Source organism: Sciurus vulgaris (assembly GCF_902686455.1).
Source record: "Sciurus vulgaris genome assembly, chromosome: 1".
In the NCBI taxonomy this organism is placed as follows: Eukaryota; Metazoa; Chordata; class Mammalia; order Rodentia; family Sciuridae; genus Sciurus; species Sciurus vulgaris.
The window spans coordinates 14369365-14382665 of record NC_136461.1 but is presented as its reverse complement, the minus strand read 5'-3'; the positions used below and the strand labels follow the sequence as shown (position 1 = coordinate 14382665).

The 13301-nt window shown below is 37.4% G+C and overlaps 1 protein-coding gene across 8 annotated transcripts in view; it reads left to right on the top strand.

Moving 5' to 3' along the window:
• HP1BP3 (heterochromatin protein 1 binding protein 3) overlaps nt 1-13301 on the top strand; it is a 37685-nt gene that overhangs the window by 20686 nt on the left and 3698 nt on the right. For 7 of the 8 annotated variants that reach the window (XM_079115737.1, XM_079115734.1, XM_079115738.1 and 4 more), the window contains 3 exons: nt 5182-5272; nt 11045-11204; nt 12784-12895. In XM_079115737.1, the coding sequence (XP_078971863.1) occupies nt 5182-5272; nt 11045-11204; nt 12784-12895 (363 nt within the window). Of the gene's footprint in view, nt 1-5181; nt 5273-10951; nt 11205-12783; nt 12896-13301 lie in introns of those variants that run through there. The other variant, XM_079115741.1, reaches the window with a different exon arrangement.

Sequence of the window (13301 nt, the reverse complement as noted above, 5' to 3'; positions counted from 1 at the left end):
ATTGTCTCTGGACAAAGTCTTTTTTAGTGGCAGTAATGTTCAACAACTGCAACTTCCTTAACCCTAGTTTTACTTTGGCCTTTCAAGTTGACTTTTTCCAAATCTTTGCACTATGCTTTTTGCTCCTGATTATCACAATAAATTTGGCTACAAGCCACCAGCAGTGTCCACGCCTCTGCCTGAATGCTATGCTGCCTAGATATTTCTTCCACCAGATTAAGAAGTCAGTCGTTTTAAAATCAGCCTCACAGAAAGTCTGAAGATGTGGCCAAAATGCAAACAGCTTCTCAGCCAGAACGTAACATGAATGACCTCTACTCCAACTTCCAACAGAGTCCTTTTCTGAATCCTCTTGAGCCCTGTCTTCACTGACCACAGTCCTATTGTCATTGTGGTCTTCTGAGCTCCCACCAGCATTGGCCATTAATTTCCGCTTACAGCAGTCTAAAGCATTTCTAGCTTGTACTGCTAAGCCTCTCAAAATTCCTCCCACCATTTCCAAGAAGCTCCAAAAGCTTCAGAACCACATGGTCAGGTTAGTCACGGCAACAACCTCACTTCTGGTACTAATTTCTGTTTTAGTCAGCTATTTTGCTGCTGTGACTAAATGATCTGACCAGCAGAATTTCAGAGGAGGAAGGATTTATTTGGGGGCTCATGGTTTCAGAAGTCTTAGTCCATAGAAGCCTGGCTGCATTCCTCAGGGCTCATAGTGGGAGAGGGTAGTGAAGGGAAGCAGCAGGTATCATCAGGAAGCAGAGAGAGAGAGAGACTCCACCCTCCAGATACCAAATGTATATCTCATATTCATGCCCCAATTCTAGTCTCCTCCAGCCACACCCTACCATTTAAATTAATCCCATTAGGGATTAATTGACTGCTGGGGTTAAGACTCTTACAATGCAGTTCATTTCTTCTCTAAACCTTCCTGCATTGTCTCGCATGTGAGCTTTTAAAGGACACCTTACATCCAAACCATAACAAATACCTTGTAAAATGTGAATGTTATGTAAATCATTTTTATACTGCATGGTTTAGGAAATAATGACAAAAGTCTACACATTCAAAGACACTTTTTTTTTTCTTTTGACTGAATTTTTTCACTTCATTTATTTGTTTGTTTTATGTGGTGCTAGGTAAGCGCTCTACCACTGAGCCACAGCCCTAACCCCCTGAGTATTTCTAATCTGCTGTTGTTTAAAGCCCCTGTTGTAGAACTTGTGGATAGACATGTAAAGACTATAACTCTTTACATGTCAGCTGTATGTCCTCTTAGATACTCATTTTTCATTTAGATTTATAACAGTGCATCAGAGAGTTCAGGCTTCAATAAAACTTAGCTCTAAGCTGGGCACAGTGGCTCACACCTGTAAGCCCAGCTACTCGATATGCTGTGACAGGAGGATCACAAGTTCAAGGTCAGCCTCAACAACTCAGACCCTGTCTCAAAATAAAATATGGCTGGGGATATAACTCAGTGGTAGAGCACCCTGGGTTTAGTCCTCGCTTTTGCAAAAATGAAACTTAGCTCTATTCACAAGTAGCATGTTTTCATTTAAACAACATTGAAAGAATTTTGATACTTTTTTTTCATCTGGAATGATCATTTAGATTACCACATTTGCTCAGTTGTGGAATCATGCAGACATTAATTTGTTTAAATTTGTAATTCCCAAAATGTGAGTTTTAAGTGTTATTTGTGGAAGATCTTTGTTGTAGTGATCTTTGGAAGACTGGTTATTTAATTCAAGATTACTTTCTGAATGTGTATTGTCCTGATATAGGTTAGTACCAGTATTTACTTGCATTACTGAGGCATGCTGTTAGTCAGCCCAGAAGCCACATTTTCAGAAAATCCCTTATTGGTCTGGAGACTACCTAATATAAGAATTAGTGAAATAGTGCAAAAGAAAATGAAGTCATAAAGGCAGAAAACATGAAATTAGTAACCTGATATATTCATGCTTCTTTATGCCCTGAGTATGGGTAGGCAGACACAACCGTGGATCAGAAATGCATTGTATAATCCATTTAAAGATGGAAACACATTTCACTTTTATTTCCCTTAATTCTGTATTTTTTGGTGACTGGAAACTACTGGAGGAGACTCCAGTAATGTTTTTTGTTTCATTATTTTCCTTTCCTAGGTTTCTACTCTATTTACATAAGAATTTGTTTTGCTGTCAGTGTGATTGTAATCTTTTTGAAATGTTTTGCATTATCATCTTACATTGAAACAAATTTTGCCTGATAATAATGGGTTGTTGACTCAAAGATGCCAATGAACCTGAAGACCTTTATCCATGACTTCTCCCGTCCCTGCTCCCAGTACTGGGAATTGAATCTCAGGGTGCTTAATCACTAAGCAACATCCCTAGCCCTTTTTATTTTCTTTTTGAGACAGGGTCTTGCTAAGTTGCTGCGCTTGGCTTCAAACTTGTGATCTTCCTACCTCAGCCTCCCAGGTTCCTGAAATTACTGGCATGCATCACCTCACTCAGTATAAAAAACCCACTTTTGTCTCACTTCATCCCCGTGCATCACAGTCTCCTCCACATTGCAAATTTCTTAGGCCTTGCTGCCCTCTCACTAGCATTTAATGTACTTGATTCCCCTCTGCTTGAAACATTTCTTCACTTGCCCTCCAGGGCACCACACCTCCCTGATATATTACTATAGCCTTACTGTCCCCTTTTCAACCTTTTAAGGATTTTATTCACCCTTTAATATAAATAACCCCCTGCATTACACCTTAGTCTTCTTGTCTTTTCTGTCCATACCCATCAGTAATTGCTTCCATTTGCACGCCTTCAAATACTACTTATACACACACATTAATTCACAAATGTATAATTCTAATCCACTCCTCCCTTTGAACTCCAGATTCCAACGTACAGATACTTGTCAATGTCACCATGAGGATCTTTAACTTCAGTATCCAGAACTGAACTTTTGATTATCCTCCCTGACTCTAGCCAAAAACACCCTGCGTCCTTCTACATCATCTTATGTTAGTTAATAGCAACAGCATCTTTCTAGTTGCAGAAACTAGGAACTTTTTTGTTGTTGTTGGTCTGTTCTCCTTTTCACATACCTATGTCATCTATAAGCAATTATTTGATTTTGTCTTTAAAATATATCAAAGCTGGGCATGGTGGCACATGCCTGTAATCCCTACAACTCAGGAGGCTGAGGCAGTAGAATCCCAAGTTCGAGACTGGCCTCAGCAACTTAAGTTCTAAGCAACTCAGCTAGACCCTGTCTTGCCGGAGATGGGGCTCTGGGGTTAAGTGCCCTGGGTTAAATCCTTGATACCAAAAATAGAATACATCACTGAACAGACTACTTGTCATCACCTCCACCATTGATCTCTTCCAGGCTACTACCATCTCGTATCTGTATTAGAACACATAACCTGCTGCTTTTTCCACAGGCTCCTTCAGTCTCTTCTTAACATCACAGCCAAAGTGAGACTTTAAAAATGTAAGGTCATGTGGCCTTTCTAACTCAAACCCTCCTTTGGCTTCCCAACCACTTCACAGTTAAAGCAATAGTCTTTTTTATTTTTTAATTTTAATCTTTTGTGTAAAAAAGGAAAATTTAATGAATTTTTTCATCTAGTTATAATTTTAATGCTTTTCACATCCATGCCGAAAATTTGTAATTTGGTAAAAATGAAAGGAACATAAATTTCTCCAAAGGAATTTTTCATGCATTACATACACGTCATGAGAAAGTTTCATTTTATCAGTGATCACAAGTTACCAGAAAATAAAAGGTTAAATTTGTACAGATATTGATCTTTATATCAGATACATACAGAAATGTAAACACCTTATGCAGTTTACTTTGATCTCTGTCCTCAAAAGATTTGCCCAGGACAGATGCTTTTCTTTTGTATAAATGACTATGGATTTATTTAAAATATGAAAATCAAAGGAAGAAACCCGGTTTAATCATAGTGTTTTTAAAATTCCTTCCCAACATCAAAGGATCATTACCAAATATGTAGCACCATAATATAAATGTTGTTGGGAAACATCACACAAAAATTATAATAATAATAATAATATAGCAAGTCTTTAAAACAACCCACAAGACATTTGCATGTCCATTGTTTCTCTGACCTCAACTACTGCTTTTTCCCCTTTCACTGACCTCACAGACTTTATATTTGCTATTTCCTTTGCCTCAAAGGTTTTCCCTCCTTAATCCACTTTGCAATTGCTTTATTTCAGGTCTTTACTCAAAGATCACCAGCATAGACCTGTCTTGATACTTATTTCCAGGTTGTAGACTGATTCCTTCTCATTGTGCCATCATATGGTAGAAAGAGCCTTTACTACTTTGTAAACGTTTAAGTTTGACCATTTTCAAAATACACAAAAAATACAGAACTGTCAGGCTAACAAAATGAATAATCCCTTAATATCTAATACCCAGTCCATGTCAGATGTCCCCAGTTGTCTCCAGTATGACCTTTTACAATTGTGCTGCCAAACCTTTAGTCAAACATGTTCTACACATTGCATTTGATACATATGACCAACCCAAACCTTTCTCCAACCCAGGCAACACAGCAAGACCCCATTTCTTTCTTTTTTTTTTTTTTTTAATTTATTTTTATTGTAAACAATGGGATACATGTTTCTGTTTGTACATGGAGTAACAGCACACCATTTGTGTAATCATACATTTACATAGGGTAATGATGATTGATTCATTCTGTTATTTTTTCCTTCCCACTCACCCCTCTTTTCCCTCTATACAGTCCCTCCTTCCTCCATTCTTGCCCCCCTCCCACCTCCCATTATGTGTCATCATTCACTTGCTCTCACTTAGTGAGAGCAAGACCCCATTTCAAAAAAGATATCCGTCCTTTGCTTAATTGTTCAAGCTCATCACTGTTGTGGACCAGTGGTAATAAGTGATGAGTTTTTGGAGTGCTCTAGCAGTTTGAAAATTTCTTCTATATGGTACCTGGTTCTTTATGTACAGGTAATGACTTGCTTATTTGCTTGGAGAAAAGTACAAAGGATGCCAGCAATTTGGTGTTCAATTTTTGTCCATTTTAACAAAGTACTTTATATAAGAAGAGTCAGAACTTCAGGAAATAACCCTTGATCTTTAAATTTTTCTTTCATTGATGTATTGATTACTTTTTTTTTTTTTTTTCTGCAGGCCTCAACTGTTGAAGAATGCTCTGCAGAGAGCAGTAGAGAGAGGACAGTTAGAACAAATAACTGGCAAAGGTGCTTCGGGGACATTCCAGGTTAGAAGCCAAAGAATTGGGTTTTGAGACCTCTTTAAATCTAAAAATTTATTGAAGAACCCAAAGAGTTATTTTATTTTGTTTTTTGATACTGGAGATTGAAACCAGGAGCATTTTATCATTGAGCTACATTCCCCCGTCTTTATTTTTTTTAATTTTGAGACAGGGTCTCATGAAGTTGCTTAGAGCCTTGCTGAGTTGCTGAGACTGATCTTGAACTTCCCATCCTCCTGTCTCAGCCTTCCATGTTGCTGGGATTGCAAGCATGTACCACTGCACCCAGCTAGAGTTTTTGATGTGGGTTGTACCAATAGCAGTATTTACTATATTAGAAATTAAAACAAGAAAAATTTTAAATATGTGTTAATTCATTTAAAAATAAGAGTAACTGGGTATAGTTACATGCCTGTAATCCCAGTGATTTAGGAGGCTGAGTCAGGAGGATCAAAAATTGGAGGCCAGCCTCTGCAATGTAATGCGACCCAGTCTCAAAATAAGAAGGACAGTAGAGTGTCCCAGAGTTTATTCCCCAGTACTGCAAAAAAAGAAAAAAGAAAAAAAAATGAGTGTACTCATTGTATGTTAATGTCAGTAATACATTTTCCATGAAAAATAACTCTTTTTCCTCAAAACTTTTATTAATGAGAGAAACACTTTTTACATTTTTTGCAAATATCCTTAATATTTAGCTTTAATAGATAGCTGGTGTCTGTTCCAATGTATTTGAGGTCTATGAAGAACATCTAGCCTCACACAGAAATACAGTTAGAAAAGGTGGAATATTAAGATAACTTTCAGAAAGTTGCAGACATTGATTGTTCTTTGATCTTACACCAAAAGTCTACAAATGGTAGGTAGGTTGTTTTCTAGCTTTATTGAGGTATAATTTACTGTATACTCAATTTAAATTAAAATTTATAATTCAGGGACTGGGGTTGTGGCTCAGAGGTGCTTGCCTAGCATGTGTCAGGCACTGGTTTTGATTCTCAGTATCACATATAAATATATGAATAAAATAAAGGTCCATCAACTAAAAAAATATTGAAAACATTTATGATTCAGTGACTTTTAATAAATTTACAGTTGTATTACTGTCACTGTTGAATTTGGGACATTTCCAGTGCCCATTTGTAGTTGCTTAACACTGCCACACCTAGCCTCAGGCATCCTGGTAGTCTACTTTCTCTGTAGGTTTGCCTTTTCTGCACATTTCATACAGATGTGAAATAATTAATTACATGGCCTTTCGTGTGTAGCTTCTTTCACTGTGCACATTGTAGCACATAACCGCACTTTTTTATTACCAAATAGTACTCTGTTCTGTGATCTGTTATTTGTGTATCTGTTCATGAATTGATGGATATTTGGATTATTTCTACTTTTTACTTAAATTGTGAATTCTGCCTGTGAATGTTTATGTCCAAGTCTTTATACATATGCATTCTCCTCCCTCCCTCCCTCCCTTCCTTCTTTCCTTTATTCCTTGAACCCAGGGGCACTTTACCACAGAGCTATATCCCCAGTGTTTTTAATTTTGAAGAAGAGTCTCACTAAGTTGCTGAAGCTGGCCTCAAACTTGAATCCTCCTGCCTCAACCTCCCAAGTGCTAGGACTTCAGCTGCAGATGTCTTTTCATTTTGCTGAAGATAACATATCTAGGAATAGACTTGCTGAGCTACAGGGTAAATTTTTGTTTTCAGAAACTGGCAGTGTGACTGCACCATTTTCTATTCCCATTAGCATTGTATAAGGGTTCCAGTTTATGTGTATTCTTGCCATTAGCCATACTAGTGGATATGAAATGGTATCTGATTATAATTTTGATTGGCATTTCCCTAGTGATTATTGATGAACACTTACTGGCTATTTTCTTTGATGAATGTCTATTCAGATCTTTTTGCCCATTTTAAAAACAAGGTTATTTGTTAGGAGAATTATTTATTCTAGATAAAAGTCTCTTGTGAGGTATATGACTTGGAAATATTTTTTCCTCTTCTGTGACTTTATTAATTGCATCTTTGGAAGTATAAAATGTTTAATTTTGACGAAGTCTCATTTATCAATGTTTAAAATTGTTTGTGCTATTGATCTGTTGTATCTGTTACCTAACTTAAGGTCACAAAATATTTATTCTTATGTTTTAGGAGTCTTATAACTTCCTTTATGAGTTTTATAGTTTTAGTCTTTTTTTTTTTTAGTTTTAGTCTTTAGATTTAGGTCTGTGATCCATATTGAGTTTTGGTTATAGTTTGAAGTAAGGGTATAATTCATCTTCTTGCACGTTGATATCTAATTGTCCTAGCAGCATTGTAAAAGACTGTCCCTTTCCTTGTTGAATTGCCTTGACACCTTATCACAAATCAGTTGAACATGAATACAAGGTCAGTTCTCTTCTATTGAACAAAACTTTTTTTTTACAAAACAGTGCTAGTGAGTGAACCCAGGGCCTTACATAAACATGCTAGGCGAGCATTCTGCCACTGAGCCACATCCCCAGTCCTGCAAATCCTTCATGTTGGTACCATTGTCTGGATGACTGTAGCTTTATAGTGAATTTTGAAATTTGGAATTATAAATCCTCTTCTTTCTTTTTCAAGAATGTTTTAAGGGACTGGGTTTGTGGCTTAGTGGTAGAGCACTTGACTATCATGTGTGAGGCACTGGGTTTGATTCTCAGCACTGCATATAAGTAAAAGTATAAAAATACAGGTTTATCAACATCTGAAAAAATATTTTTAAAAAATAAGGAAGTTTTGACTTCTAAGAAAAAAAAAAAAAGCCAGGTGAGATTTTGGTAGGAATTGTATTGAATCTAAGGATCTTTGGGGAGAATTGTTACCTTTACTTTTTGTCTAGTTTTCTAATCCATGAATCCTGAAGGTCTCTTCATTTTTGTAATTTCTCTCAGCAGCATTTTATAGTTCTTCAATCCACAGTCTTGAATTTCTTTTGTTAAATTTATTCCTAAGTATTAATTCTTCATGCTATAAGGTATGAAAGGATTTTCTTGGTTTCATTTTCAGATTGTTCTTGCTAGCCTGTAGAAATACAGTTGGCTTATCTCGTGATCACGTTTCCTGACCTTGATGAACTCGTTTACTCATTCTAATAGGGTTTTGTTTATTTATTTGTTTTGGTGGATTCCTTAGAATTTCCTACATACAGGATAATGTTATCTGCAAACACCATTTTACTTCTTCCTTTCCAATCTCGATGTCTTTTTAAAAAATTTTTTTGCACTGCAAAATACCTTTCATTTATTTCATTTACGTATTTGTGGATCTGGAATTCAGGAAAAGTTTAGGTGGGCAGCAAGGACAGCTAGAATGGAGGGTCCATTTGAAAGATGACTTCTCACATGTCTGGCATCTTGATACTCCTTGATTTCTGTCTCCCTCCCTCCCTCATTCCCTCCTTCCCTCATTCCCACCTTCCCTTCTTGCCTTCCCTCCCCTCCCCCTCCCCCTCTATCCCCATGGTGTCTGATCCTCTGAATCTCTCCATGTTATTTGGGTTCCTTACCAGCAGGCTGGTTGTAGGATCATGACTTTCTTTGCATGGTGTCTGGCTTCCAAAAGGGAAGAGGTGAAAACTGCAAATTCAGGAAAGAGGTTCTCTTGGAAGTAGCACAATACCACTCCTACCATATTCTTTTAAAGGCTCACACAGCATATGCCCAGATTCAAGAGGGTGGAGGAATATATTCCGACTTTTGATGCGGGGAGCTGGTGACAAGGTGTATTGCTAAAAAGCAGATGGAGTGAAAGAGAATGTCGTGGCCACCTTCAGAAAATACAGTCAGTCCCAGTACTGTAGTCTTGTTAATCTTGATGTCTTTTTCTTCTTTTGCCTGTCTGATTCTTATAAATAGAATGTCCAGTGCCATGCTGGATAGAAGTGTGAGAGTAGACACCCTTGCCTTGCTGCCTTAGAAAGCATTTAGTCTTTCACCAGAAATCATCTGTAGGTTCTTCGCACATGCCTACATCAGCTAAGGCAGTTCTGTTCTAGTTCATTGGGAATTTTTATCGTGAATGGACATTGGAGTTGGCATATGTATTTTCCTATCGTTTGAAGTGATGTGATTTTTGTTCTTTATTCTGTTAATAGGGTCTGTTACATTGATTTTTGTGTTAATGCCTTAAAGATTAGCTGCCACGACCTTTCTGTATTCTCTCATAAAATTCATTGTTCTGTCCGGATGTTTGAATGGATTTTTTTTTTTTTTTTGAGGCGCGAGGGAGTCTAACCGCGCCCCTTGCGCATGTTAGGCAAACACTCTGCATCCCCAACCCTTTATATATTTTACTTAGAGACAGGGTCTCACCACATTGCTTAGAGCCTTGCTAAATTGCTCAGGCTGGCTTTGTGGTGCTGGGGATTAGAACCCAGGGCATTGTGCATTCGAGGCAAGCACTCTACCAACTGAGCTACCCCAGCCCCTTGAAAGGATCTTTTAACCAAGCATGTTAATGTAACAGTGCATTGATCATTTGGAAAATAATGGTTCACTGAGTTATGCAGATTGTTCACATGTTGACATTTCATGGTTTAATAACAAAAATCCACATCAACCATGGATCTCATAAGAACACATTAGGAAGATGTCAAGCTCATTGTGAGAGATGCAAGTTTTCCACAGTTCAGATTTTCTCTTGAAAGGTTGACTTTTACATTGGCAACAAATACTGTTGTGTAAAGTGACAGGTTCACTTAATTCATTTTCAAGATTATGACTATCTCACCCTAAAGTTTCAACAACCATAGTTTGTATCTCAGTTCCTTCCAGTAAAAAAGGGTATTCCATAAAAACATGGCTGGTTCAGATGACAGCTCACTCACACAGGTACTTTTCCCTATAGTCACTGTCATACCTCCATATGTAGCAGATATGCTTTATGTATTCTTCCCCTTCCCCTTTGATCCTGTAAAATATTAAAAAGATGAGCACTTACATGCTGAGATTTAAATAAAACAATTGTAACTACTTCATCAAGAGCATTCCTAAGTGAAAGCAGTCTTTGTTGTTGTTTTTGTAAACCATAAGTATGTGGCAGTGAAGATTATAGTAACTATTTGTACATTTTTCTCTCTCCACCTTGATTTGTGGTATGATGACAGCCCTTTTACTGACCACCAGTGCACATATCAACACTGTAAAACAGGCAGAGCACGTGGAAATAGTGTTCAGGTCCTCTGAAAGGGTCTCAAGAACCTCTAAGGGTTTTGGGATCGCTCTTTAAGAACCAGTATTGCAGAGCATTCATCATTATCTTTTCCTGTTTTACTTATTAGTGCTAATATCATTCCTTAGTTTTTTTAGCCTTGAAAAATTGCTGTGTGATTTTCTATTTATGATACTCTAAATATGTATCAAATTTTTCTTCTGTTGTTTTCTTATAGGATTAAAAAGGCTGTTGATTATAACTACTTCTTTTTTTCAGATTCAATAAAAAGACATTTTCTGTGGGGATAGCAAGTTAACTTATTGGGTAGAGTTGTAGGTATCTTCTGGGTTAGGTTGGCAGTTGCTATTTTAGGGTGGATGGAGGGGTAGAATAAAGGAGAAAATATCCTAAGAGGGGTTGGGACTCCTCGGTTAGATTGAATACCTGGTAAATGGGAAGAGAAAGTCCCTAACCTGACAATTTATTGTAAAACATATCTGTGCTGATGCAGGAACTCCGACCCACCTGGTGCAGAGGAGTCTTGTCTTGACCTGCTTTGGGAGAGTGTTGTCTTGATGCTTTTCTCTTCCTCCTTGGAAAACAGCTGAAGAAATCAGGGGAGAAACCCCTGCTTGGTGGAAGCCTGATGGAATATGCAATCTTGTCTGCCATCGCTGCCATGAATGAGCCGAAGACCTGCTCCACTACTGCTCTGAAGAAGTATGTCCTGGAGAACCACCCAGGGACCAATTCTAACTATCAGAGTAAGAGTCAGAGTTGTGTGCATTTAACTGGGTTCAGGGGGGTTTGCTTGGGGCATGGGAGGGACAAAACCTAGAGATGATGCCTCTAGTGTCAGAGCATTAACTACTGACTGGAAAACCAAGGAGGAGCTTTTCAAATTATCATTTACAAAAAGAAAAAGAGATCATTGAGGCTTTTCTATATTTCAAGTGGCTGATCAGAAGTTGATTTTACTTTGTTGTAAAGGTTTCTTGAATATTTATTTTTATTGTAATTTAGATAAATCTCTATGTTCAAAACAACCTCTCAATTATTGTATATTTCTGCCTACTTCTGAATGTTTACCACAAAACATATTATTTCACCTTGAAATGAAGCCAGTGGAATACTTAACTGCTTAGAATATTTCTTACTGACTTAAGCCCTATAACAAAGTATTTTCTTTCAATAAAGTATATTTACCCCAGGAGGAGGTGGTTTGAGATTAGATGCCTTAGTTTCTAGGAGATCTTTCAGAGTGCTTTCACATACATCCAGTATGAGATGTGATAACTTTTTAGTGAGCTGTTAGAATAGACACCAGGATGTAGGGTGAGAGTATGGAAATCAAGTAACAGAAAATACAAAACAGACTGCTACTTAAGTAAGAAGGTAATTTTGAAGTCTTAACAATGATTTAACATATGCATTTAACATGAAGTGATGCTTTCTGATTTTTTCCTACCTACTTTGTAAATTGGTATTTTTTTTTCCCTACTGTACTTAAAATATGTATCATGTTTGTGATTTTCCCTTTTGGCCAGGTGTGCTAAGAGAAGATGAATTTAACTATTAACCTTTTCAATTTCACTGATTTTGCAGCTATTTTTTGGACATTGAATTGCGACGCGTGTTTTATTTTGTTTGGCAGTACTGGGGATTAAGCCCAGGAGGTGCTCTGCCCACTGAGCTACATCCCTAGCCATTTTTATTTTTTTATTTTGAGACAGGGTCTTGCTAAATTGCTGAAACAGACCTTGAGCTTGAGATCGTCCTGCCTCAACCTCCCAAGTCACTGGGACTACAGGCATGTGCCCCCACACCCGGCTTCATGATATGTTTTTGATATGTCTTTGTATAAAAGATGAGAATTGATGAGGCCTTCAGGGTCCACAATATTGTTTTGTTACTGTTCTCAGACTTATGAGAACTTTGTTCTGTTCATTTTTATAGAAATTCTCCTAGATGATTATTGATACTTGCAGATTATATAATAGATGTCTGAATGAATGGAAATAATGAAATATTACATTTAGGTCTGCTCTTAACCATTTATGTGTTAGGAGTTACTTAACCAACCAGTCTAGGCTGTGAAATGAGGAATTTGACTCAGTGGTCTCCAATATCTCTTTTCATTATAATTTAACTTGCCAAATTTTGGGGCACTAAGTAAATGATCAGTGAACTAATTTAATAGCTTTGATCACAAAGAATCACTCAGCACATGTCACCTACTATATGCATTGGGACATTGAATTGGTGGGCATCTAGTGGTGATTGAGAGAATTACCAAATATGAGTAAATATATAACTTTCTTTATTCCTGAATTTTTTGTTCAGTGCATTTACTGAAGAAAACTCTACAGAAATGTGAAAAGAATGGGTGGATGGAGCAGATCTCTGGTAAAGGATTCAGTGGCACGTTCCAACTCTGTTTTCCATATTACCCCAGGTGAGCACTTAGCTGTTAATCTGAAGCATTGGTCATTGTGAATTTAATCAGATTCTGGTTATTGTTATACTGAACACACTGAACTGGAAACATTTGAAAATAAGATCTACAACAGTATTGTTTTGGAGCAGAATGGTTCTTATGCAACAGAAGCTTTGGCTATCCTTCTGGAGCTTATATTAATTATTATTGTTGTTATATATTATTATTGTTGTTATTAAATGCATCAGATTCTTTGAGATCCTTGGATGTTTCCCCTGCCCCCCTCTTTTGTGGCACTAGAGATCAGACCCCAGGGTGCTGTACTACTGAGCTATACCCCTAACCCTTTTTGAGATAGGATCTTGCTATGTTGCCCAAGCTGGCCTCAAACTTGGGATCCTCCTGCCTAAGCCTCCCAAGTCAC